Raw genomic sequence first — 26,763 nt, forward strand, 5'->3', positions numbered from 1 at the left:
AGGAACAAAGAGACCGAAAAACAAAAAGAGGCCGACGCCCTGCGGTCCCGTCTTATGAAGTACCTTGTAAGTACTCCGGAGTTACATATCCACCAAACGCGGCAGCATATCTCAAGACATCTGTATCAATATCTTTGGACAGTCATGACGGAAAAGGTGCATCGCCATGGCCGAGACCCTTTGGCAAGCTGTCATTTGTCGCTTCACTTGGAGCATACCCCAGAAAGGCATCCGGTCTGACAGTCTTATGGCAGCTGACTTGTTCAGCGATGCAGGCTATCTGCAGATATCTTCCAGGGTGCAGATGCATTTCCGGGGGTTATTGGTTACCATTTGTTCTCGTGCGTCCATGAAAATATCTTATTCGAAGATTCTATACTGGCTGACGGGCATCTGCGTGGCCAGCCCAAGGCGAATTGACCGGTTATCAATGCTCTTGAGGAGGTCCGTCACAAAAGCGGCCCATGTGCTACTTTCGTGTAACGCAGTCGACGTCATTTGATGCCAACTCTGCAAGCATATCCCGCCCTTTTGTTTTTGGACAGGCATTTGTCCTTGTTGGAAACCGGCATCATGTTGGGACCTGTACTTTGTGAGATCACACGAAGCAGTACTCCGTACCTTTATGATGTGCTGTGGCCTGTTCCGCCACAACTGGGAGTTATAATTACCAACAGTTGGATGCATCGTGTGACTGCCTCACCACACAGTTCAGCTTGCGCCCTGCTCCACGCCCTGGTCCGCTGCCTCTCTGGCTACTTATTTCCGGGCCTGCCCTTGGCTTGTTGAGCTTTGTCATCTGTGCCTTGGTTTGTGTGCTTTAGTCAGGCTTTTCCCTCTCCCAACCACCTGTGCTACTCTCATTTTGTGGTGTGGGAGCTGAGATGGAGCTGGGATGTGTATTATTTCATCAGATGAGGGTCCAGTTGCCATTTCAATGCCACCATGTTGGGAGCCCTTTTTGTGACCAGTTCGCATATGCACATGCATTCGTATACCAGAGATTCATCATTGTAGATAGATGGAATATATAGTGCAGTCTCCAGTCCCCGGTAACATTCCATATCAGTCAAGTAACTATTCGTCCGAACAAAGCTGCACACGACCGGTTTGTGTGTGGCGCTTGATGCCTCTGCATCCCCGCAGAAGTCACGGGGGGGTGATTACGCCCAACTCGAAACAGGAGGTCTGTTGTTTTTGCCAATGGCCCAGATTGTCGCCTCATTACCGTTGTGGGTGTGGCTTGCAGTATTGCAGTGTCGTTGACCTATCAAGCCGAGGTGACAACAAGGGTCTTGAAATTGTCACCTTCTAAAGAACACATCCAAACGCACTGTCTCAGCAGAATATGCGGTGTCCAGGACCACACCAGCACATGATCTTGTTTCACTGTTTTCCTGCCCTCAGAACGCAGAAGCATATGGTCCTCCAGGGGGTGTTGCCTGGCCGTGAGAAAATGTAAACAGTGACATTGCTCCGACGTGATAAAGACTATGGAGCAAATTTGAGCTTTGTTGCAAGGTCCAGATGTTTGACAGGATGGTACACCAGCCAGGGCACCAATCATCGTGCAGCCGTCAACCTGTTAATTCGGGAATGTAGTTTGTGCTGAGTACGGGATCGTGTTTATGTCAGTGTTGGAGACATATGTATGTTTTGGCTGAAGTGCTCTGCGAATCTTGGAGTTTCGAGGTTGGTGTGATTTTGCAGCCACGGTTGCGTCAGTGTGGCGGGATAACGTCACAATCCGTCACAAGTCTGTGATGGGAGTGTTTATGGTGTACTCCGTACTCCGTAAGTGTGAGTGAAACGACACCTTCTGCGGTCTAATGGTCCAATTGGGTTGGTGGGACCCCAGGCATTCAGATTCTCACGTTTGTCAGATATCGTATTTCCCAGCCGGATGTGATAGATCAAGCCTTGATAGGCAAGAAGAGCTCAACTGTAAGCAAGACTTCAGCGTGTTCACTGCGGATGTGCCTGAGCTATATGGTGACGCTGACTACAGTACTCCGTACTATGACAAGTAGTCAAGGAGGTCCATTCTTAGCGATATCGTGGCCACGACTTCATTTTGGCTGGGATATGCTGGGATAACCTAGGGAGAAATCCGTCTCATCCATCTCCGGAGGGTATTCTGACAACAAATGCATTGTCGTAAGGACTCCATCTCCATGAAGCTTTGCGATTACGTCGTACGAGTATGCTCTCGCCAATCTAAAGCTTGGCAATGGTTAGGTTTGTTGATGTGCACAACAACAGTGAGGGGCAGTATGTATTTGGCCGTGTTGAAGCCCTGTGCATCATCAGCATGATTCTGGAAATTGTTTTCCAAACTATCGGGGCAGATAGTTATTTGTCTAACAGCGGACGATAACCTGCAGTATTACCAGAAATGATGGAGACTCCTTTTTGGGCGAGCAACACAAATTACAGCCAGTCACACTATTCCTTCCCCTGCCGTATGAATGCCTAGCAAGGTAGGCAACGCTCGCCAAGTGTCTCAATGATTCAACCGGAATCTCTAACTGCAGGGGTTTGTGATTTCGAGTTCACATCTGGGGACAGTACCTGGTACATAGGGCTCGTTGCACAGTGCTGAGATTTAGGACTGACATACGGAGTACGTAAAACACATTGACTCTCTGGAAGACCGAGAGACAGGCTGTAGCGTTGACAGTGGCTGAATTGTGAAGACCTGCATCAAGATCTCGTGTTGCACGGCGAGACCGGGTCTTGGAGTTAGTGTGTGATGAATTATCAACTGCCCCCTGTCACGAAGCGACGCCTGAGGACGGACGGGTAAATGTTGAAGGGCTGCATCAGCTGGGTCTCATGGACAAGTCCCATGCAGGAGCCTGGAGCCATGGTCGTTTTGTGCTGAGAATACCTACCTCCGTTGCTCCGTTCTCTTCGGGAAGTAAAACCTGTGCTTCACTTCGCTTTGAGCCTCGTTTCGGCAATTGCTGGAATGACCGCGGACTAAAATCGATTTCTTCGGTGTCTGTGAAGTCACAACTGCCTGATGCATTATGCTGCAGAATGATGCACTGATTGAAAGGATGTCGAACCATGCTGGAGGCAAAAGGTAAGACCGTCGTCAATATTCGTCAAACCCGGAGCAGAAGCAATACTTCGATCAACAGCCGCGTCGTCGATGGTAGAAGAGAGGAGTCGCGAAGAAAAGCTGACAATGTCCAGACAACTAACACCCACCAATGCCTTCCACGAGTACGGAGAACACAACAGCCATAGGCGTACTCCGTAAACGGGTGGCCAAATACCCAACTCCAGTTGCAGGGATACTATAGTCAACGTTCGGCGAAAAGAAATGCTGAGAAGCCGGTTTCGCGGCGGTGATGCCACTATGCGATGCTCGACCCATCATCACACCACATGAGTGTGTTGAGAGAAGTGCAGTACTGTACATGTATTATCATGGTTTTGCACAAAATCGATTAAGACAGACTTGAGCCAATAATATTTAAGCGAGATGTTCCATGTTAGGGGAGTAATGCCTGGGGCACCTCAATGGCAAAGCCTCATCGCACCGGCCGTTGACGAAACGGCAAGAGCGATGATGCAACTCCCACATCGGCAGTTACTCAGTTGAATATCAAGTCTGGTATCAAATGTTAAGAGCGACCACTTGCAATTAACCTCAACTGCCCATTTTACCAGTGCCTGTTTCTGGGAAGCTCTGTTTGTCGCTTTTTTGCTAAGGTATCATTTCTCTATCTTCTTTGGCGCAAACGCCTTACCTACCTAGGTACATAAGTCATTCCCGGAATTCATTTCAACAACGGCCAACCATGCGTAATATCCAGCCAGGGCTTGGCAAGCTCCCTCGCCTTTTTTCAACAATCTTGCAGTGGTAGCTATCACAGCGATTTTATCGACTCGATCAATGACAGTACCCCAGGCGATCACATTTGAAGCAAGATGACTCTCTCTATTTTCCGTCAGCATTTCCGGCATTACGTACCCAGCCAGCTGGTCGCAAGTCGTGGCGAAAACTCTTGCGAGACAGGGGAAATTGCTTTGTACATGCTGAGCATCTGGACAGACCTTGCAAAGCCGGATGGGATGCATACAACCATCGGGTAGTGTCAAAACCGAACAGCCTAGGTGCTTTGCCCCATCAACCCGTGTCAAGCCTTGGCGGCATGCTGACCAAAGCATCGCAAAAGCAAGTTCCAACAGCAGAACAACAACCCAAAATCGCTTGGGGGAGAGAATCAAAAAGCAGGGCCGCGCGATATGAACGCCACACGACAGCCGACATGAAAAATTTCCTGCACCACCAAGATATACTTACTGGCAGGCTTGCAGGTTGTCTCCCAGACTGGCCCGTGCCACCCGTGCCTTGCAGTCCATCTCACATTTCGATCTGGTTATACTCCGTACGAAGCACGATAATACTATAACGAGAAAAAAAAAAATATGACATTACAACCCGATTTCACCGCCAGGTTTGCTCAACTGCCACGACTTCGGCTGCATAAGTCTTCGTCCGCCTGTCTCTTTTTCACTAAAGTCATTCCCAAATATACCTCACCAAACCACCAGTTTATCTATCTCCTTGATTCCCTTGCCGTCGCCACTGGCGGCGGACAGTTCGGTCAAAGTTCCCCGTCGCAAGGTCCTTGTCCAGCTGTGCCCAACATTCGAAAAACGGTGATCCGCAAACGTACCAGTATCCATGGCTCCAGATCAAACCAGCCTACCGGGTCGCTGCCCCTGACATCCATCTCTGTTGACACCCCTCAACACCCCCTCACCAGTCTCCTTTCTGGGCCACTTTGGCCAATCACACTTTGATGCAGCTCCACCCCCGCCGAGAGTGGTTGCATTACTGCAATCAATGCTCAGAGAGCACCGCGCCGCAAAGACAGGGAGACCAGCTTTAAAATTTCCGGCCAATTCAGGAGCGGCCACTCAGAGAGCAAAGGCTACTAGCTCCGAGGCTCCGGGGAACTGAACCGGGCCCCGCCAACCCGGGACACAGGGAACGCTCCGCGACAGCTACTGGTGTTCACGAAGTGTTGCCAATTGGATACGTCTTGAGCTGCTGGGTCGTACAAATGACGACATTAGCAACAAGGATCCAAGAACCCAAAGACTGGCATCGACATGTAGCAGAACTAGCAACGCCACTAAATTGCCATGTTGACAGACCTGTGATTGATCACGAGGCACATGATTTGGCGGTGAGCCCGGTCTCTCCTCGACATTCTACTCCGTCCCACCAACACATTTCAACACGAATCCCGTTGTGTACCACTGGCTGTGGCTTTCACTGAAGATCAAGACCCCAGTACTCCCTACTCCGGAAGTTGACAACATTGGGCAAGCCATGATACTGCAGGAAAACCAGCACCGTGCAGGATGCACCAGCATTACAGGGTATGACCCCCGCGACAACTGGTCATCTGTAGATGCAACCCTGCTGATTTGAACGCATGCAGTTTTGGTGTATCCATGTCATCGGGTTCACCAAAACTGCCATGTTCAATGCTGCATGTCATGCATGCTGCCACATGTATGACGGATATTTGCAGTAAAATGTGCTCTGTACGTCTGCAGTCGACCATCACCAATTTGAGCCCGAGGCACAGATATTGACTGGCAAGATAAAGTCGATGTATTGGAACTGCTGGGTTGCCAATAATAAGTTGGCGTAGTTCAATTTAGTCGAACATAATGCCAGTTCTTCGTGGGCTTCGACCAAAGCGAGAAGCACGCTTCACCACAACTGCCCGACAAAAATGGGATGGCAACCAGAACCACGTTTCGCGATGAATTGGTGATTGTAACGCGGAAATTCGACGACTCGTTTTCCCTTTCGGCAACTCTGCGGCTGTTTCAAGTTCAAAAGGGGCCATCGCTTCTCGAGCCAACTTCCAAGCATGTTGTTGGACGTCGTCTGCGACTCGGACCTTTAGAAGCCTCAATGCATCACATCTCCACAACAGATGCACATGGCTGGCCACTTGCAACGGTAAAAAGGGGCAAACTTGCTCCATCCGTCCACCTTGGTATGGCCCTGCTCCAATGTTCCCCAAAAGCCGACAATGCACCTACCCACGACGAAGAGACGGAGTACTTCGCCAGTACTTTTTGCCATTGGTGGAGTCGGATGCAATTCCGGCACTCTTCCGCAGCGCTGGACCAGACCTGGGGCTGGATTTGATGTGGATCGATTGGAGTACCGTCCTCAAAGGCAGGTTGCCTGGTTTTGCTGCCCAGGGTCCAAAGCCCCTTCCATGTCAAATCTGTTCTTGCACACCCTGGCAGATTCTGCCTCAGACTGACAGGCGAAACATGCCTCTCATCCCATTGATTGTGCTAAGGTGCAGGCAAAGTCGCTAACCAGGATGTTAGCCAATGTCATACCACAAACTTAGGGATACATACAACCCGCTGATCTCACCACTAAAGGGGAGGTATTATTGATCTTTACCCAGTACCTATTTTGCTTCTAGAGATTGCGCAAGATATCGGTAGAAAATACTTTACAAGGGTCGTCTGGGGCAAATACTTTGCCTGCACCTAGCACAGTCAAAGGGATGGGCCTGGAATATTCGATACGCAATAACTTGACACGAAGACTTGGAGGCGGTGGCGTCACATGGTGTATTTCTCCATACCGCAGGATCCGTTCAGACCAAAGGAACATCTACTCCAAACCGTTTCGCTGCACAGAGCCAGACCCGTGTCGTCGGGTCCTGCCCCAGTCAATATATACCCATGCAACGTGTCTCAAAGTAAATTGTCATACGCTACCCATTCACGTTACAGAATATTCCACTGGGTTTTCTCTCGCCAATTTTCTTCTTCAATTTTATGGTGCTATCGACCGATTCTTCACTCAAGTGAGTGCCTGAGCCGGAGCAATTTTCTTTTCGTGTGTGCGATGACTTGCCCCGGATTAGCTTTGTGAACTTTGACGATCCAAGATATTTTGCGCCGACTACGAATTGTCGGGACTGGTGCCGGATTGGCACGACTGAAGGCTCGAAGACTCACTCGAAGATAACCCCAACTGTACTGGATCATTGACTGAGCCGCTTTGGCCCTCTTCTAATGTCTGAGACGCGCTTATTTCTTTATTTTTTGGTCTTTTGGCCCCCCTGACGGTCTGACCCCGGCTGCTCGTATCTGGAATCATCCGAATTCTTCTTTGAGATTTGTATTATTTCCGCGGTATAGAGCACTCAGTTGCTAACCCTCCCACCCCGCTCCAAGCAAGTCCTCAGCTCTTGTTCTGGATCGCGTCATGGACAGACGATCCCCTTCATATCAACCTTTTTTCCTTTTGTTGTTGTCCATTCAGGGTTTTTAGTTTGCTCTTCTTTTTTTTTTTTTTTTCTCTTCGGCGGAGACACATCTCTGTTCCCCGATCCCGTCCATGTAAGGGTCCGTCTGAGCGAGCCACTACAGGGTCTCGATGACTGGACCTCAGCTCACTTTCCATGGCCCAACAATACAATGTTCGAAATCACGTAACCTGCGCCGCGGCTCAGGCTGTAGACGGTTGTGATGCAGAAACTACGTCAGACCCAGCTTGACTGCGTGTTTTCTGCTCACCTACTGCCTTGTATTCGACATGAAGTAGACGCACGCTGCTCACCGAAGGGAATTATATGCATGAGTGTCATGTGCAACGTCTGCATGCTTTGGCTACAGCTATGCCCGACATGACTACAGAAGTCCCGCGCACGAGGTACAAGATCAACGTTGATAAGCGCTCTATCCGAATATGTACTGTTGGATCGATTCCAAAGCTCTAGGCTCTTCACGTCAGGATGCTTGGGCACAAGATTGGGCGCTTCCAGCAACATTGCTTCTTCGACTTGTTGGCCCAGTCGCCAACTAGATTCAGGACCAGCCAACGCAAGGCGTCAATGAATACCGCAAAGTGAGATGCTGCCTGGTGCACCAAGAAATGGGGCACAAAGTTCAGGGAAATCCCCAGCACACTTGGTCCACACTTGTTGGCGAAACGCAAAACTCAGATGACAGTGGTTGTGTGTTCTTGTAATGCCACGTTCACCACGTTCGCCATTGGAAGCTCCTCGTTTCCTGTTCACGATGGAACAAAAGCAACGGCGGGGATAATTTTGCGGAAAATGTTTGTGTTGAGATGGCTCATTGAACCCACTTTGCTCTGCACAAGCAAACAAGGCCCCTGATCATATGTGAAATCGCCTGACAGCTCTCATTCTCCAGGCCGGAAACAAAAAATCCATTGTCGAGACATCTGGGTTAGCACCTGGCAATTTTATTCGGTGGAAATGAATAACCTGGGTGCTGGAATCCGCCAGGAACAAAACAAAACACAACGAAAAAGATCAATAACCGAACGAATGCACTGCCCTTTCTAGCCCATGGTGGGCTTTCTTTTTGTCAGGGTTAGCTTACACGCGATGCGTCGCACAACTAGCCTGCGAAACAAGGCGAACGCCCCAAGCTCTTCGGATGTGCCGCGGCCTACATCCGCCCCAAGGGGAGGTGAGAAACAATGGAAGAAAAAGAAACTTGACAGAAGCAAACCTACGCCGTCATGGCGCCGTCAGTGAGCCGTCAGCATCGTGTGGCTCAACGATCTGGACAGGCCACAGTCCAGCTCTGGAGAACATCCGCTAATTCCCTTAGAGCGGCCACTAAACGCTCGACTTTCTTCCACCCTGGCGTCAAGGTCATCCATGTTGCCTACTGTACACTTACAAATCTAAGGCAGTCCGCGGTGTAGCCCACCGGTCACCCGATGGGCAAATCTCGCCATGGGTTTGGAGCTGCATTACTGGCACCAGCATGCTGGTTGCACAATGCCCTTCTCAAGTCAATGGTGAAGATGTCAGATTGCTAGGAGACGATGCCAATTTGGTCATGGCTGGCTGACACACACTCACACACACACTCACACCATGAGTAGGGATTGCGGCATAAGGCTCTGCGCTCTTCGCTTGTTGCTGTCATGTGGCCTGGCCAATGTCAAGGTAGGTTGTCGAGTATACCAGGACGAAAAGCCCGATCTTCACGTCTTAAGGGGAGTTGTTGTCGAGTGACGCAGCGCACGTTCAGAAGCACGGGGGAAAAAAATATTAAAAAAAAAAGGGACCAAGCTCCTGTTTCTTTTGCTATGTGGTAACTTTGGCCGAGCTGGCTCGTCACCGCCACGGCTTTCGAAGCTCCCTCCACCCCTGTTCTACCTCTGTGATGATGACGATGCCGCGAAAAGCTGGGGCAAGAGGTAAACGCTCGGCCGGACAATAAGATGCCCAAGGTACCTTCCAGGTACCGGTGATATCGTTGGCACTGCAAATGATGAGTCTTCAGCCTTGGCGAGACTGCAAGACCCCAACATGAGACTGGACAGGGGCCACGCATCGGCTCAGGTTCAAAGTTCAATGTTTTCTTCTGTCTGGCCTGCCCCTGCAAGGTTGAGCCCAGCCCAGCCCGCCATGACCCAGTTGATCACTTCATATTGTACTCCGTAGCTCCATACGGAGTACCGGGCAGCTGGACAAGAGCTTAATCACACCCCCTCCCTCCCCTGTACCGCACGCACGGCTAGTTGTGCTTTGGAGAAAAGGCTCCAAATGCTCCACGCACGGCCCAATGCTGTACCCCTTGTCGGGGATTGGTTGAAGGCACTTCGCCGCATCTCTTTTGCCTGTTAGTGCTAGGAGTGCTAGAGGGGAGATCAAAGCCTCTTCGCCTCTGGTCTCGTCTCTCACTACGTTTGCTTTCTATGGCCTGGCTCATGTCACCGCCCGTTCTCATCTGGTGCCGAAACTTGGCCCAGCCCAATGGGTACCGAAATGGGCCTTGTTCGCTTATTATCCCAGGGCGGGCGGGGGGCTTGCACCATCTTTTATTTCTTTGCTGGAAAAAGAAGTCTTGGGGTCAGCTTCGTTTCTTTATATGTGTATCCACTCCCGCTCTTCCCTTACACCTCAACTTCTCTTTCCCCCATTCGATTGCCATACTCTTTTTGGAGTTCTTATTGGATTTGTCTGACCTTCCCGTCTCAGCAATTCCCTGATACATCCCACATTTAGAAAAGAAAAAAACAAGAGCTTAAGGTTTCCGCGTCAAAACTCACCTTACCATTGGCTTGGCCGGGAGACTTGCCCATACAACTTACTCCTCAAACATATATATTCTGGAACAAGAAAGACTACGGCCGGTTCATCCTGTTGGAGCGAGGTTTAATCGATCAATGAAACTCTGGCCGTTCATCGTTCAGCTACGGTTGCAACACAACGACCAGGAGCTGTGTTTGTGCCCTAGTCACACAAGAAACTCGAAGCTCAACTGGCAATAACAACAGACCGTGTTACTATTCCTCACCAGTTTCACAACCCAAGTTCAATTGGCTCAGCCATAGAGAGAAGCCATGATGAAGAGACAGCGGGCCACCGCGGCCACTCGCGGCAGTAACAATGGCAAGGCCACTCCACCATTTCCCACCAAGCAGATGTTTGTGTTAGGTATGAACGAATTACATTTACTTCATGAGCATCATTTTTGCCGACACTAACACGAATCTACGCACAGCATGCTGCAGGATATGTGAGCCAATTGCTTTCATGTCCATATTTCCATACATTTACTACATGATCCAAGACTTTCACATTACGGATGATGCGAGCAAAATCTCTGTCTATGCGGGAATGGTTACTTCTGCGTTCACATTGGCTGAATTTGCGACTGGGGTTTTATGGGGCAGACTGAGCGATAAAATTGGACGCAAGCCCGTTCTATTATTCGGTCTGTTGGGCACTGCCCTGAGTGTGTTGGTATTTGGTTTCGCTCCAAGTTTGCCGGTAGCCCTTTTCGCGCGGGCTCTTGGCGGGCTTCTGAATGGGTACGTTTACTTGTTCTACCTTCATGCCAGTTCAATGTGAGGCCATGCAACTGACATGAACACTTCTAGAAACATAGGCGTGTTGCAAACAACGGTCGCAGAACTCGTAACAGTCAAGGAACAGCAACGTAAGAAAGGAGCCCACTCAACATCAAATCTTGGCTCAAAAATGCCCAGTGCTGATGTAACCCATTTTTTAGCTCGAGCGTATACTATAATGCCAATGGTTTGGTGTATTGGGTAAGCAGGTTCAGATGCGAATGCCACTTACAAGGTTAATATTAATGTTCGGTAGTTCGATTATCGGTCCGATGATTGGAGGCGCTCTGGCTCGACCGTGCATCAGCTATCCGGACTTGTTTCCCCCAGGGACCATCTGGGACCGCTATCCTTACCTGCTCCCCAACTTATTCAGCGCGGCCACTGTATTTATCGGTGTTATTATCGGCTTCTTGTTCTTGGAAGAAACGCACACCGCCAAAAAGCAACAGCGAGATGCCGGCCGCGAGCTTGGTGATCGACTTGTTGACCTGGTTGGCAAGGTTCCTATTTGCAGGGGGTTGGGTCGATCTGCGGAAAAGGCAAGTCTTCTGGCAAATGATGGATTGACAGGATACAATTCGACCATCGGCAGCCCCGGTTTGACGGAGTCGGACGAGCCTTTGCCCCTCTACCAGAGCAGAGAGAGTTCACCAAACCTGGCTCCTCGATCGGACATAGATCCCAAGCTTTGCTCCGGCCGTGGACACAGCGAAGTTGACAAAACGGCAGTGGTTATCTTCACTAAGCCAGTGATAATGAATATCATGTCCTATGGTATTCTCGCATTGTGAGCCTATTTTAACTACCACCTCGCAACCGTTGACCTTTTGGCTAATACAATTTGTAGCCATACAATGACTTTTGATCAGCTTTTCCCAGTTTTTTTGAGCACCGAGCGCCCACAGAATGGCCCAACGATTGAACTTCCCTTCAAGTTTGTTGATGGATTTGGCCTCGACACCAAGACCATAGGCGTCATCATGTCGATCCAAGGACTGTACTCGCTTCTCTCAAACTACATGATCGTGCCCCCGATAACCACACGGCTTGGATCCCTTCGCTTATTTCGGTTACTGGCCTTTTCTTACTTTGCTCTTTACCTCGTTACGCCATACCTGGTTCTGCTCCCGCATGGTCTCAGAATGCCAGCTATTTACATGTTGGTTATCTGGAAATGCACTTACGCGACGATGGCGTACCCAAACAATGCGATCCTGTTGGCAAACTCTGCTCCGACAAAAGAAGTTCTTGGCACTATAAATGGCATTGCGGCCTCCACGGCCAGCCTGTGCAGGGCGCTCGGCCCAACTGTATCTGGCTTCTTGTATGCTGCTGGATTGCAAACGGGCTACTCTGGGTTGGCCTGGTGGTTCAGTGGACTGGTAACTCTGGTCGGAGCCTACCTGAGTTCGCAAATTTCCGAGAACGAACAGCAAGTCATGGAACAGGGAGACGCAGATTCACTTCTGGAAGAACGTTTGCTAGACGATTATGACGAAAGTGACGCTGTTTAAAAGAGCTCCGCAGCGGCCAAGTGTTTCGTCAAACATTATCTTCAATCGACCCAGCTTTTCCGTTGGATTATTTCCGCATGCTTTATCTTTAATTAGCGACTTTTCGACAATCCCCCTTAATACCCACGTCTGCATTTATATTATCTTTTTTTTTATCTTGTCATTCTGATCAATGGGAACTAGGCGTTATGGGGTATATTTCAGAAATCATGTTCATCTTGGGTATCATAGACTTGAAGAATCATATGGTCAGCGGGGTTTCACATGGAAAAATACACCCGAGATACAAGTGTCGGGTTTACTACTCTTTTTCTGCGATGGCAGAATACTTGCAATTGCTCGCATTCTTCGTTGATGGTTTTTGAATTGAATGGTACGACGGATTCCATTCACCAGCAAGGATGGTGGTTTATGATATCACGTTAGAGGTTGTTTTCCCTTTTCTCTCATTATACAGGCAGGAGGTTAGTATACGACCCGAGAGATGGCAACGTCACTCAGGGAATACCTGGCGTTGCACAGAACGGAAATGAATGGGATTTGACATGGCCTTGGGGCTATTTAGATTATAAGAATTTGGGAATTTAGACGGATGCATTAGTGGTTGGCAACGGTCTGAATGTGCCCCATGCAGGGCTGGAAGCGAGGAACACTCCTTGGGTAAAGGTTGGCGAGCATTTCTGAAAATATACGAGCATGTTATGGTAGATTTTCCTCAGCCGCCTGTGTGAATGTTTTGGAAATACAAAACATGGCTGTGTTGTTTCTGAAGTATATTATCAACAAGAGCAAACGGGGCAATATCTGGCCTGGCCAAATACTGACAGATACCAAGGACCTGCCGCCAGAGCATACCAACACCTTTTCGTGCAATTGGAGCTCAGAGGTAGTGCTTTACCGCCCTCATAATTGTTGTTGAATGCCCACGCCTACCATAACACACGAAACCTCGCCGTGGCCATGTCCTCGTTCGACTTGCAGACTAGTGTCATGCTTCGCGCCGTTGTGGCTACGCGGCTCCAGGGCCAATGAAGTTGGCATCGCCAACAGATCAAATATGCATTTAAAGCGAACCCAAAGATATTCATCAAACCCAACCGCCGCGCCGAGAAGCGGCCTCCAATAAAACGGGAGGAGGGACATTGAGACCCAGCTGACGGCGGAGGCGGCTTCGGCGGCGGTTGACTAGTGGACATGCTATGTCCGTCCCTATGCCCCGGAGCTGGCTTGCTTGCTTCTCCTCCTTCTTGTTCTTAATGAAAGATCCGCAACAGGTTTGTTACTTCTGTCAAGAAAGCGACATGGTATGGTTACTGAGTACCACGAGAGAGAGCCACCGGCCTGCCTTGTCAGCAACAATGCAATCTCCACTCCCCACACACACTGTTGCTCATGTCAAGTTAGGTTGACTCTCAGTGCCGGGAGCCGCGGGCGGGGGAACGGTTCACAGCCTTGCTGTCCGCAACGACAGCTGCCAGTGAGGCCTGCCAGATAGAGTCGATGTTGGGGAAGGGCAAGACTAGCATCCATTTCCATGTGTTCCGGTGAGGTCGTGGGAAAACTTCGGGGAGGTCAGTGGACACATCCAACGGGGAGAGGCTTCAATGTTGGAGTCCGACTGGCCCCAGGTTGGCTCTGGCAGATGCCCTTTGGGGCATGGCTTGGAGGCGCGAGGCCCGGTCTGGACTGGCTTCATGGGGGGAGATTGGACAGGGCATTAGTGATGGAGAATCGGGAACGGAACTGGACTGGAGACAGGAAAATTTGACGGGGATCGGACAGTGAGATGAAGAGCGGAAGAACTTGAGTACTTCGTATGGAAAGCGACATTGCAGCACAAAGGCGACGTTGAATATTTGTCATGTGACCAGGCTGCGGACTGTGAAGAGAAGGTCAACGTACAGATCGCGGGAAGGAGCGAACTGGAGTTGAATTTCTCAACATTTGAACGTTGAACCACGACGACGACTGTTCCATCTTATTTAGTACATGTGAAAAGATAAAGGGAAAACCAAGGTGAGAGGCAAGATTTGGAGCTTGTGGAAAATTGTGGGTAAGTGTGGGCAAAAGGGGTCCATCTCGAAGACATTCGGCGGCGTCAACAGCGTTCTAGCAGCATTGAATGAACCGGGGGGCTCAAGCTCAAACTGTTCAAGTTCAAGTGGCTGGTTCTCAGCCATGAGCCAATGCTGCTCAGGGCTCAGGATTGAAGATTGCCACCCAAACAACCCGACCATGACGACTGGGGAACTGCCCTGCCCTGCCCTGCCTTGTTCCAACTGCAGCAAAAATGACCGTCGCTTACGACAAAAGATACCCAGTGGATTGACGATTGACCCGCTGCCCCGTACCTCTCCGATGCGCTGAGCCAGTCGAAGCGTCGAGATGTCGACAAAGGCCAGGCTGGTGATGAGGCCCTTCTCCCAACACAGCAGGGAACTGCGTGGCAGCCGCAGCCGCACAGCGCTAAGCCCAAGGTTGATGGAACCCAAGCGCATGGAATGACTGTCGAAGGGCACAGTCGAAGGGCACTTTACTGTTCAGGACTTGACAGTTTGGAGATGGTCCAGGTGCATGCAGCATGGTCGATACAAAATGGCCACCAGGTTGCTTCCACGGCCCCGTAATCCCCGGCCGTTTCTCGTTTGCTCACCGGAGCTTGCTTCGATGTAGTTAATCCTTTGTTCATCGCAGGTGACTACCTCTGGTATTATACTTTTCAACTCTTACATACTTTGCAGCATTTGACCGTTGCTCGAATCGTTGCGCGCTCTTATGCCTTGCACTTCAACGAGCGCACTCACCTTCTCACGTTCTTGCTCGGTTTATCGCCTACTATTTCCATCTCCTTGAAAGCCAAAGCCGCAGCGAACCATCTCTTCGAGTTTTAGACAAACGAGAAAAACACGTTCAAGAGACCAGCTGTTTACCTAACCGTCTTGTTTTACCTTTTTTATCGACAAAGGCGCAAAATACGCAGCTTCCCGCTGCTCTCAACCAATCCTGCAGCGCGAGTCAAGGCTTCTCTGAGTCTGATCTTACTCGTCAATCGCTCCACCCAAGAAGTCAAGCCATTTCTTGTGAAGCAAGATCACTAGCTGCGAGTGCTCTTGTGCCTTCTTTCTCGTCCCCGCGTAACTAGCTTGCTGCTTTGCTTCTCCAACTCGTTGGTCCTCTGCCCTGCAAGCCCAGGCAAATGGACCGTGGCGCCGGATCCCGACTGCAATTCCCACACCGAACCTAAACCTGGAGGAAGCATTCTTTCTGCAGCTTCAAGTTTTGAGTACCCTGGAATATTCTACATATTTTAGTATTTTGCTGCGTTTTTTCGGCGGGCAAAGAACATACTGTCAGGTAAGCGGCCGCTTTTACTCTTTTCGCTCGCGCCACGGCCGTTTCATTTTTTTTTACGTCGATGAAACGGTCAAATACGACCTGACGACCAGATGCAAGTGTTCCATCGCAACTGCCGCATTTGTAGTCTGCCTTTGCGCACCCCGCCGCACTCGGCCTCGGTCTCGACGCCCTTTTGCTTTGCTTTGCTTCAACTACAACCCCAGATTTCCCGAGCTCAAGCTAACCTGCCACGTTTTTGTGTCGAAACATATAGATCTTGCTAGAGATTAAACAATCGGCCTTCAACCTCCGAGCTCGCTAGTTTCCAGGCTCTTTATACTGCCTCTCTGCCAGCAACGGCAGTACACATCCCAGAGGACCTTGCAGCCATGCCAGCTCATGGTCCTCCATCTCCCGGTCACCAACAAGGGACGAAACGGCAACGACAGTCTTCTTACGACGCCGGATCAGATCGCAACAGCCATCCAAGCCCGAGCGAGCAACTTGCTGGTGATGCGACACAGTCTGCTGGCGGTAACAGTGCCGCCGGTAAGGCTGGTCAGAGCAGCAACTTTCGCAATGTGAGCGCTTGCAACCGGTGCCGTTTGCGCAAGAATCGATGCGACCAGAAGCTGCCCAGCTGCGCCAGCTGTGCTAAGGCTGGTGTCGCTTGTGTTGGTTACGACCCCATTACCAAGAAGGAGATTCCGAGAAGGTGAGCTGCTGTTTTACTTGGAGCTTCGTCCCAGGGCCTTCATCTTCATGCCACATTCCCAACCCTCATGATACTGACTTTTTCATTGTGCAGCTATGTTTTTTACTTGGAAACTCGAGTAGAGCAGCTCGAGAAGCTGCTCGCCGCAAACAACATCTCTTTTCCACCAGCCGAGAACCTCGAGCTGTGTTCTCGCCCTTCGGCTGATGCCGCGAGCACCTTATCTGCGACGGATAGTGCCTATTCTCAATCGGAGGCCGGTGATCGCGCAAACCCCAGGCACCATCAGGCATTGGAAGCACTCAAGGCAAAGAAGGCTCCTCCTCAAAGTCCAGCATTAGCGAATATTATTAGCCCGCCAAAGGCGAGATCTCTCGCCTCCGCATCCGGAGTTTCCTTTGCCCGAGTGGTCTTTGCAGCAGTGCAATATTCTGTATCCGAGCAGACAGGCGGCATGGATCGTAATTCGGGTGGCAAGCAAGGCGTCAGCGGTGCTTCTGCCTCCATGAGAGACTCGTTCTTTGGCCTTCACACTCGACCTACCATCCAACCTGCACCATTCCCTGAGAAGGAGGAGGGCATGCGGCTCGCAACATTGTACTTTGAGCACGCCAATCCTCAGATTCCGGTTCTTCATCGCGTCGAGTTCATGCAGACGTTCGAAAAGGCTTACAAGACTGAATGCAAGGGTCTGACTGCTCGCGAAATGTACATGATCTACATGGTTTTTGCCATTGGTTCTGGTGTTATTCTGGGCGAACCGGTTAAGACATCTGCCTCGGATAATCCCAAAATGTCACTAGGTCAGGCCAAGGGTGCCTGTCAGCCAGAAGAGTATCATGCCAGCGCCATTGTACACCTGGAGGAATGTTTGAGCACGAGCGGTGGCTACTTGGAGGTACTCCAGGCCGTATTGTTGCTTGCAAACTTTGCACTATTGCGGCCGGTACCACCTGGACTATGGTACGCATGACACCCCGGTAGTTTGTTTCGCTTTGGAGGCTGTTTTTGCTAACTTTTGGGTGTCAGGTATATTACTGGCGTTGCTGTACGACTAGCTGTGGATCTTGGGCTTCACCACGAGGATGGAGGAGATGTCGAGGCAATCCCTCCCGAACCCACTGCCGATCCTGATGCCGCTCAGGCAGCTGAGATTCGCGAGGGAAGTGCCCAAGATCGTGGTCGACGACTTTGGATTCGCGACCTGCGGCGACGGCTTTGGTGGTGCACATACACTTTTGATCGACTGGTGAGCACTTGCGTGGGTCGACCGTTTGGTGTCAGTGACGAAATCATCACAACTGAGCTACCTTCGCTCCTCGACGACGAATACATTACTCGAAATGGATTCCAAGAACCTCCAGATGGCGATGACCACCCCAGCTACAAGCATGTAGCACACCACTACTTTAGGTTACGACTGCTTCAATCCGAGATTTTGCAAGTCCTCCAGTACAACCAGGCACAAATGGCACGAGCATCCGGTGGCCATCAGGCCAAACTGTACCCCGAAATGCGATCTCACCTACCTTCACCCTTCCTTGTTCAATTCGATTCATTCCGATCATGGCGCATGGACATTGACAGACGACTGTATCAATGGAAGACATCGGCACCAACAAGGGAAGAAACTGGTGTCGCCTTCTCGACCGAATTTCTCGAGCTCAACTACTGGCAGGCCATTATTCTGCTGTACAGACAAAGCTTGAGCGTGCCGGCCATGTTTGAGGGGGAGTACAACACGTCTGATGAAGTCAATAGTCCAACAGCATTCACGGCAGAGTTGCGGGAGGATGAGGACCGAATTTACCTCAAGGTGGCCGAGGCAGGTCAAAAGATTTTACGAATTTATCGACAGCTTCACCTTAGTGGGCTGGTCAGCTATACTTACCTGTCAACTCATCATCTATTCATGGCCGGAATTTCGTACCTTTATGCTATTTGGCACTCGCCCTTGGTGAGAAGCCGCTTGGTAAGTGCAACATCTGGGGGACCGTATCTGTACCTTGTGCCTCCCACCCCCGTGGCCCCCCCTTGGTAACATAGTCTTGGAACCTACCTTGCTAACATGGAAGTAGACCATGGACGAAGTTGACTTTACCGTTTTGGCCGCTAAATCAGTCTTTTCCGACATGATTGATAAATGCCCGCCTGCCGAGACTTGTCGCGATGCCTTTGATCGAACAGCCAAGGCAACGATCAAGATGGCCAGCTCTAGTGGTGGATTCGGTATTCAACCCCAGCAGCAGAGACGACAGCGACGAGAGACAATGACATGGACGACTGCGCCGGATGGCTCATCGATGAAGCCTCCGACCCGTGCCCACCGGCATCACCAATCAGAGGCAGCACCCTTCCAGTTCGACTTATCACTGTCAGACAGCTTATCATCACCCAGCTTGTCAGCCACTGGAGAAATGGCTGCGCAGCATACACCACCGCTGGCCAAGCCAAAGGCGTATGACACGGATACGTTTATGAGTGGGCAAAGTGCCGGCCGTAGCGGCCCTAGCCCCAGCGACGCAATGAGCCAGGATGACGGATCCTCGATTGACCCGTCTCTGGTGCCGTCACCCCCGATGACTCGTCGCAACGCGCCTCACGGAGCACCGGCCGGCTCCTTCATGGGTCAGCAATTCGGGCTTCAAGGATCAATGGACTACCCGGACGCGCAGACAATGGAGTTTCTGCACAACCTAGGGGCGACTCCGAATGGCGATATAAACGGCGTGGATCAGGCCCATATTGATTTGGGATTCGGAATGAACTGGGAAGGTATGCACAACGAATACGGAGAGGGCCAGCAAATCAATCCATTTGATACCTTCTTTTTCGGTGGTCAACAGGGCGGCGGAGGCGGCAACAACAGCAGCAACAATAATAACAACAGTAACGGAAATGGTAACAGCAACACCAATTAATGTCATGTATTGTCGGAAAGGAAAGGAAAAATGGAAGCTTGAATCATGGAATGGACATTGAGAATGGGAACTGAAGGGATATAGGGTCAATTACTCTGTATGTGATGGGTGATTCGGCGCAAGTATTTGCAGGGCTTGTCTGCGCGCAGGATGAGCCTCTATTTTATATACCCCCTGCGAAACCAGATGAATTGGATGTGTATTGAGCAGAGTTTTCGGGTGGAGATGAGCGGTAAGAGGGTGGCGGTGTTGCATTTCGTCGGGAGTTGTGAAAGGTTCGGTTTGCTTTGTTGTGATTTGGGTGGTTGAGAAAAACGGAGTTTATTAGTGATGTACTTTTATATGGAATGAGATATGAGATGAAGCATGTATTTCGATGAGCTGAGGACCTTGATTGAAACGTGCTGTTGGACCAGATGGCCGTGATGGACGTGAATATGGCGACATGGAGGAGTCTTGATTTCCATGATGTGCTCAAGTCGTGATGCTTCACCATGGCACGGCACCACCCATCCATGGCTCTCATGCTTCATGCAGGCAGCTGCAAACGCAAAGCCAAAAATAAGACGAAACTGCCGGGGCAGGGCATCAATCGATCGCATCGCACCAGCACCGGCACCGGCACCGGCACCAGCAAAACAAGCCGCAGCCTCATGCGACCCCGCGCGCCAATAATAACAGCCAACTGTGTAGTAGAACAAAGCGCATGCGCCAATGACACCAGCACATGTAAATAGCGAACGACTACCAGATATTTTACCTTTTGTGCAAGAACAATCTCTGTTTCATTCTTCCCATCTTGCTCCAGCGATGCGTGTAAAGCGAATCATCTCGACGCCACACTTGCAACTTTACAAGCCATATACAAGCAATGCCAGCGATACAAGCGATGCCCGTGATACATCCCTCGGTAGTCGTGGCGCGACAGACCACCCCGACGCCCACATTCGTCGTCATCCCATCGACGTACAATAACTTGGATGACTCGCCGTCGCCGGGGGTAGTCGTTGCGATTGTGCTGGGGTCCGTGGCGGGGATGCTGCTGCTTTTGTTTATGCTGTATTCTGCGCTGGGGGTCGGGCCGGTGGTGTTGGAGGCGACGACGACGAGGACGAGGGAGATTGCGTCGAGTAGTGTGTTGAGCTTGAGGAGTAGGAGGCATAGTCGGAGGCATAGGAGGCCGAGGGTGGAGGTGGAGAGGGAGAGGGTGGTGGAGGTGAGGGAGGCGCCGGTTGTGGTGACGCCTAGGGTTGTGGGTGAGGATGAGGTTGTTGTGGTGGAGGAGCATGGGAGGAGTAGGAGGCATAGTGGGAGGAGGAGTCGTGATGGGCGGTATCATTGATGGTGGTGGTGGAATTTGATGGTGATGGTGTTGTGTATTGTGATGGTGATGATGGGAGTGGTGATGGTGGTTGGTGTTGTGGTGATGGTTGCTTGGTGTTGATGGAATCTGGCTTATGGTTATATGGCGATAAGATATGTTGGGTCATACTCGTTGGTACGGCGTCCATAAACTATATCGTGATAATGAATTACCAACATTGAAACCTTCATGTACACTTACACCCAGCATCCATGTCAATGTCCTCGTATCAACCAGTTGATAATCCACTCAACTCCACATGCACAAATCCACTTCAATGTTGGGCCCCTTGATAAGCCACTTCAGCACCAAAATTCTTCATCCCATGCGGCCATAGATTAGCTGGGAGATCGTCAGACTGAAGTTAACTTCAATCCTACGGATGCCTATCTGAAGGTCGTGTGTTCGAGTCACACTGGCCGCATTTTTTTTGTCGTAGGCACAACTTTGCCGAGATATCACACTGATATCACACGACATCTTTTTTTTTTCCCTGTTTTTCTTTTCACATACAATAATATACTTGAATATTTACTGATTGTTCACATAAAACTCGTAAAACATACTCTCATTATCCAAATAAAACTCGTAAAATATACGCTCATTATTATTATTCACATAAACACCCATAAAACATACGCTCAGTATTCACATAAACACTTATAAAACGTACGCTCATTATTCACATCATCACACAAACATGCACTTATTAGTAGGCACATCACAACACCACCGCCAACAACCCCGTACTCAAACCCAACGCAACAAACATCGTCCCCAACACATCTCCCCCCGACCACATCCTCGCCGCACCACTCCCCCCCTCCGGCCTCCTCGTCCCAGACGCACTCGTCGTGGGCGCAGAATCACCCCCGTTTCCACCATTCCCAGTGTTCTCACTCCCGCCAGGCCCATCCGTAACGGTAGGTCCCCCATCCCCCACGGTCTTCGTACTCCCCGTCAAAGAGGCGAGGCTCGTCGCAGCAGCAGGCGTCGAGAATGTAAGCGTACTGGACACCGAGTCGAAGTACCTGGACGCAGCGGCCGCCGCCGTAGTACTCACGCTCAAGACGCTCGTGGTAGACGTGCGCGAGGACGTCACCACCGACGCCTCAATCACGGCCGAGTACGTCCAGTAGTAGTAGTAGTAGTACCAGGTGATGGTCCAGTAGTAGTACCGCGTGCGGGTGGTGGTGTATGTGCGCGTGGTGGTGCTGCTGGAGGCGTAGGTCGTGACGCCGTTCTCGACGTGCGCCGTGCATCGCGAGTTGGTGCAGCAAACGGGGAGGTTGCCCTTACTGGGGAGGATGTAGCAGTGGTTTCCGGCCTCGCAGAATCGTCCGCCGTTGCAGCACTCCGCGCCGGATGGGATGCAGCGGTCGCTGCCGCAGCATTGCTGGGTGGTTTTGCATGGGCCTTGGGGGCAGCAACGGGAGTCGGAGGGGAGGCAGTAGCCGTAGCTGCAGCAGCGGGTTGATGTGGGACAGCAGCGGCCAAAGGCTAGATGAGAAGCGTGAGATTCATGTTCAGAGTGTGAAGGAATCGAGGTCAACGGGAAGGGTGAAAGGTGAAAGGGGTTGGTGGTTGGTGGTTGTCATACCTGAGCAGTACCAGTAGCCTGCATCGCAGGACTGCCTCTTGTCCTTGTTCAGCACGTCGAGGACGCCATTCGCAGACAATGCTGCTCGACCGAACACGGCGTCAGAGGTGTCACGTTGCTCCAGAGGATTCTTCAGTTCTCCCAGCTTGGATGGCCAGCCGTTGCGGTCAATCACCATCTCTACGACCTCAAACTCATCGAGCTGTCCCTCGACACTGCGGTCATAGTTGAGATGGATTTCAGCTGCTGCCAGCGAGGCAAACAGGAGGCTGTTGAGACGCATCGTGTCAGCACTTGACAAGTGAAGGTTTGACAGTTTTGTCGTCACCGAGCAAGATTCTCACGATGCCAACTTCTGCTCAACAAAAGGCTGGGGGATCAACCTACTTATCAGCAAACTCATCTCAACCCCTGCCCGCATCCCATCTCACCCTTGCAATGGAAATAAACGCTTCCAAGCTTCCCATCAATCAGCCTCATTCTTGTTGGCGCCACCGACGGGGATCGTGGTGAGAGTCAGGGAAGATGTCAGCCGGGGGAGATTTGCGCCGAGTTGCTTGTGCTGCATTTTTCGGCATTGTACGAGCTTGTCGACCTCATCCTCCACTCTGAAAATGGATGGCTTGTGAGTTGAATGTGTTTCTGGTGTGATGAGTAAGGCCTAAAACGTGCAAGCTTGATTTAGAGGATAAGCTAAGAGTTCAGCTGTCAGGCAGGGATGCAGTAAATGGGCTTGTCTGTGGGCCATGTCCTTGGCTAGGTTAAAGTTGTAGGGCTGCGTTGGGGTCGTGTTGAACGTGTGTCTGAATTGGGGTATTTCTCGACATTGCTTGAGTACATGTCACTTCGTGATGCCTTCGTAGAGTCACATGAGTAATAAACCATCGTCAAATAAACACAATCTCCATTCCCCATTATACAGATAATTCACAGCAATAAGCCCAGTAAATAACATGGTCATGGTCCCAGTCCCTTATTCATGTCACAAAAGGCAAAGATCAGCATCCTCTCCATCCACATCCACATCCACATGTGCAGCTTCAGAAATGGCTGCAACATCCACCATGCCAAGTGAGAAATTAGCCAAACCAAACACATCCAGCCAGCCGGTAACAAAAAAGCGCAATTAGCTTCTCAAGTCAAAGCTTTAACTAGTCATTCTACAGTCCAGTATTTCTCCATCCCTAATCCATACTCGGGCGGGCAAATATTTATGGCCACAGACTGTAAATAGGAAATACACTAACACATTTTGATGTCTAGCATTCAAAACGACTCACGTTAACCCAACTTACGTGCCACCAACCCGCATCTCGTTTTTCTCGCTTTCCCCCACAATACGTGTCTCAATTCTGAGGGCCGTCTTAGCCCAAGCCACTCAGCTTCACTTTGCACCAAATTTCTTGGCCTGATGAACAGCGGAATATTTGCGAGTCTGAACAGGGTTGCTTGCACACCGTTGTAAACACGTGAATGTTGGTCAAGGATGACAGCAAGATATCTCCAGCTTGGCAATAATAAGGCTATTCCCGCGCTATTGCCTTGGCATGCTGCAATTCAAGCAAGATACTGTATGCTTGATTAAACTCATGGTGCCACCTGTTTCGAGTTTATTCCACGGCAAACAAAACCCTTGTGTTTGGAATCTTGCCACAGAATTGGAGAATCATCCTGCCAACATTGTGCTTTTATAGAATATACTCAAAGCACTGTCGTCATATACAAGCCTGCTATTTACTTGGCCCGTATCCATACTCGCCAAGAAAGAAACCTAGGGATCCAGCCTTACACACCACCTGTCACGATCAACGTCGTTGATGAACGAGCCCAGGAGATCGATACTGACAAGTGTCGGTTCCCGTCACGACATACAGCTCCCCCGAAGAGTCACTCGTCATAAACACCCTCTTTCCTTCTGCATCAAACGTCAGCCCTACAGGCCGGAAGCATTCTCCCGGACACACTGCATTGTCCTTGTTCCACATGAGCTCCTGCTCAGCATTGGTGCTGCTCTTGTCCGGCTTGGGAAAACCCTTGGAAAATGCCACACGGCTAAGACGATAGCCATTCGGGGGTTTGCGGTTCCTATAATCATCAGCCACCTTGTAACACTCTGCAAACAATCACCAGACTCACCAGCTTCCGTGGAAAGAAATCAGCGCCGCCGACCCTTGATGGTTAAACTTGATATCCAGCGGCGCCAGGTGAGACCCAAATGTAATATGAGGGGATACAGTATCGTCCTGGCACCACTGATCCGTGTAATTGCTCGGCATCTGATCGCCCACCATCTGCTGACCAGTCTTGGCTCCCCCCGGATAGCCATCGACGTTGGAGCTATCAAAGATGGCCACGCACGCGGGATATCCAAAGTTTTTGCCGTACACCTCGCTGCTGGTGTCGTTGGGCAGTCCATGATAGTTGAGCTCCTCGCCGGGATTCGAGTTATGAACATCGACGCCTTTTCGCTGCATGTTGTCGATGGAGTTTTCAACCGACCACTAACCAAGTTAGCCATTTCCTTTCTTTTCCTTTTGTTGAGAGACAGGCCACAAACGGCAGTCACTTACGATATATCCCGTGGCAGGATCTTCAGCCACGCCCACGCTGTTTCTAAGTCCCCATCCCAGCACCTCCCCGTCAGAATACTTGACCGGAGCACTCCCCTTGAGAAGACTGTCAATCTTGAACACGCGAATCTGACTTTTGCCCGACCCAATCTCCACAGTATCCTTGTCGATGTTTCCATCCGATCCTCTGGAGACGAGCAGCAGGTTCGAGTTGTGCCTTGGAATCAAGAGCGTGCGTGTAGAGTGGCCGCCCTGAACCATGCCAGTGATGATATTCTTGGCCTTTCCCGCCGTTCCCTTGGCCGCATCGTAGTCGTAGGCATACACATCCGTTGACGACGACGCAAACAGTGTTTTGCCATCAGACGACAGCTCTATACCGTGGTTCAGCTTCACCATGTTAGCTTCCACCATAACAACCCATTCCTCATTACAACGCATGCCCAACTCACAGTCTTGTCAGTAACAATTTGCGCACTCTTCCCAACGCAAGTATCTATCCCCTCCCCATCATCCAACTCAAGCCGCCGAATACCCTTCCCACCCGCCTCAACCACCAGCAAGTTCCCCTCCGTATCAGCAACCACACCGCGCGGCCTGCTCAAACCATTCGCCAAAACCTTGAACTTGACGCCCGGCGCCGTCTGCGGATTCGACTTTGGCTTTATGGGCTCGCAGTTCGCAGCGAGCGCCAGCCCAGTATACAGCGCCCCGAGGAGCAAATACAGCGGTGCCATGACTATCAACCATGTGAAGCTGACTAGAGCACGGAATAACGTTCAATGCGTCGGGTATGCTGCGGTTTTTATCACCAACAGCTCCTTCCCTCGGTCATTCTGGTCGTAGCGTAATACGCGTCATTGGCAGAATACGCTCTTCTCCTCTTTCGCACGCATTCCAGCAAGCCACCCATCGTCATGACCCGAAGCCTTAGCTCAAGAAAGATAGCTTGCGTCTTATCCCACCCGGCCAACCAAGAAATGGCATTTTCACTTGCCCAAGCCAAGAACGAAGCTGCCACACCTCTTGTTGGCTTGGCCAAAAGCCGCAGGTGGTAGTTGGGAACAGATGCTGATCCTGGTGTCGAGCCAATGGCACAGACAATCGCGGGCGCAGGGGTCGTCTGGGAGAGCTATTTGCACGAAACTAAGCTCTCGCAAGCTGCATGAACGTGGAGGTGCATGAACAATGGCAGGTCGTCATTCGGGGCAAACGGTATTTTTGGCCGGTCGTTCCAGGATGCTCAAGTAGGATAGGTGCAGCCTAAATGGAACGTGCTTTGGCAGAAATAAATCGACATGGTACTGGCTCAATGGAATAAGCTTGTTCGCTTTTCACTTTCACTAACGTAGTGTCACTGGTAGTCGCCGTTTCATCTGCGGAGAAACCATTCACATTCACGCTTTTACTTCAAGTTCCCCGCAAAGATGCTTGCATCACATACATTGCGAGCTTGATTCCGCCGGCTATATTTCTAACCAACTACCTAGTTCGGCAATTGTTGACCAGGCACCGTAACGCCGCATTATGCATCATCCATCCAAAGTAACATTCTTATCCCCCAGGAAACAACCAAATCCCAGACTCCCAAGGCACTCAAGGTCCGACGTAGCATCTGACTGCAAACTTCTCGAATTTGCTACCCTCTTGAGGGTAGTATCTCCCACGACTTATGTCGCCGACGGAAACGAGACACTAGCACTGGTGGAATATTTCCAAATGCCAAAACCTGATGGTTACATTCAAGTCTAATATTCTGTTGGCCTTTCGCCAGGTAACCTATTCTCAAAAAATGTACAAGCCACCCATTCCAATGCAATTCATTT

At 50.6% G+C, this 26,763-nt stretch overlaps 8 protein-coding genes and 1 non-coding gene across 9 annotated transcripts; 4 read left to right on the forward strand and 5 right to left on the reverse strand.

Annotated features, from left to right (window-relative positions):
* Nucleotides 1-795: 795 nt before the first annotated feature.
* VFPPC_16447 (hypothetical protein) lies at nt 796-990 on the reverse strand (the record flags this gene model as incomplete). Its single annotated transcript, XM_018294200.1, has 1 exon — nt 796-990. The coding sequence occupies one exon, from the start codon at nt 988-990 to the stop codon at nt 796-798; it is 195 nt and encodes a 64-aa protein (XP_018140834.1).
* Nucleotides 991-3,765: 2,775 nt separating this feature from the next.
* On the reverse strand, nt 3,766-4,285 carry VFPPC_16446 (hypothetical protein; the record flags this gene model as incomplete). Its single annotated transcript, XM_018294199.1, has 2 exons — nt 3,766-4,124; nt 4,192-4,285. The coding sequence occupies 2 exons, from the start codon at nt 4,283-4,285 to the stop codon at nt 3,766-3,768; spliced, it is 453 nt and encodes a 150-aa protein (XP_018140833.1).
* A 2,196-nt stretch (nt 4,286-6,481) lies between these two features.
* On the reverse strand, nt 6,482-6,679 carry VFPPC_16445 (hypothetical protein; the record flags this gene model as incomplete). Its single annotated transcript, XM_018294198.1, has 1 exon — nt 6,482-6,679. One exon carries the CDS (start codon nt 6,677-6,679, stop codon nt 6,482-6,484), a length of 198 nt encoding a protein of 65 aa, XP_018140832.1.
* Nucleotides 6,680-10,408: 3,729 nt separating this feature from the next.
* Nucleotides 10,409-12,432, forward strand: VFPPC_09125 (MFS multidrug transporter; the record flags this gene model as incomplete). The annotated part of the gene is made up of 6 exons (XM_018287715.1): nt 10,409-10,499; nt 10,567-10,876; nt 10,946-11,004; nt 11,077-11,116; nt 11,172-11,705; nt 11,766-12,432. 6 exons carry the CDS (start codon nt 10,409-10,411, stop codon nt 12,430-12,432), a joined length of 1,701 nt encoding a protein of 566 aa, XP_018140831.1.
* A 2,581-nt stretch (nt 12,433-15,013) lies between these two features.
* Nucleotides 15,014-15,574, forward strand: VFPPC_18027 (hypothetical protein; the record flags this gene model as incomplete). The annotated part of the gene is made up of 2 exons (XM_022429688.1): nt 15,014-15,089; nt 15,174-15,574. 2 exons carry the CDS (start codon nt 15,014-15,016, stop codon nt 15,572-15,574), a joined length of 477 nt encoding a protein of 158 aa, XP_022285248.1.
* Nucleotides 15,575-16,157: 583 nt separating this feature from the next.
* On the forward strand, nt 16,158-19,404 carry VFPPC_14541 (positive regulator of purine utilization; the record flags this gene model as incomplete). The annotated part of the gene is made up of 4 exons (XM_018292309.1): nt 16,158-16,483; nt 16,577-17,446; nt 17,513-18,455; nt 18,562-19,404. The coding sequence occupies 4 exons, from the start codon at nt 16,158-16,160 to the stop codon at nt 19,402-19,404; spliced, it is 2,982 nt and encodes a 993-aa protein (XP_018140830.1).
* A 1,690-nt stretch (nt 19,405-21,094) lies between these two features.
* VFPPC_17321 lies at nt 21,095-21,191 on the forward strand. The gene has a single exon. It is a non-coding gene; the product is annotated as a tRNA-Phe (tRNA).
* Nucleotides 21,192-21,488: 297 nt separating this feature from the next.
* Nucleotides 21,489-22,650, reverse strand: VFPPC_09124 (hypothetical protein; the record flags this gene model as incomplete). The annotated part of the gene is made up of 2 exons (XM_018287714.2): nt 21,489-22,267; nt 22,374-22,650. The coding sequence occupies 2 exons, from the start codon at nt 22,648-22,650 to the stop codon at nt 21,489-21,491; spliced, it is 1,056 nt and encodes a 351-aa protein (XP_018140829.2).
* A 1,522-nt stretch (nt 22,651-24,172) lies between these two features.
* On the reverse strand, nt 24,173-25,674 carry VFPPC_09123 (soluble quinoprotein glucose/sorbosone dehydrogenase; the record flags this gene model as incomplete). Its single annotated transcript, XM_018287713.1, has 4 exons — nt 24,173-24,452; nt 24,504-24,868; nt 24,938-25,327; nt 25,390-25,674. The coding sequence occupies 4 exons, from the start codon at nt 25,672-25,674 to the stop codon at nt 24,173-24,175; spliced, it is 1,320 nt and encodes a 439-aa protein (XP_018140828.1).
* Between the last annotated feature and the right edge of the window lie 1,089 nt (nt 25,675-26,763).

Source organism: Pochonia chlamydosporia, chromosome 6 (assembly GCF_001653235.2).
Source record: "Pochonia chlamydosporia 170 chromosome 6, whole genome shotgun sequence".
NCBI classification, from domain to species: Eukaryota; Fungi; Ascomycota; class Sordariomycetes; order Hypocreales; family Clavicipitaceae; genus Pochonia; species Pochonia chlamydosporia.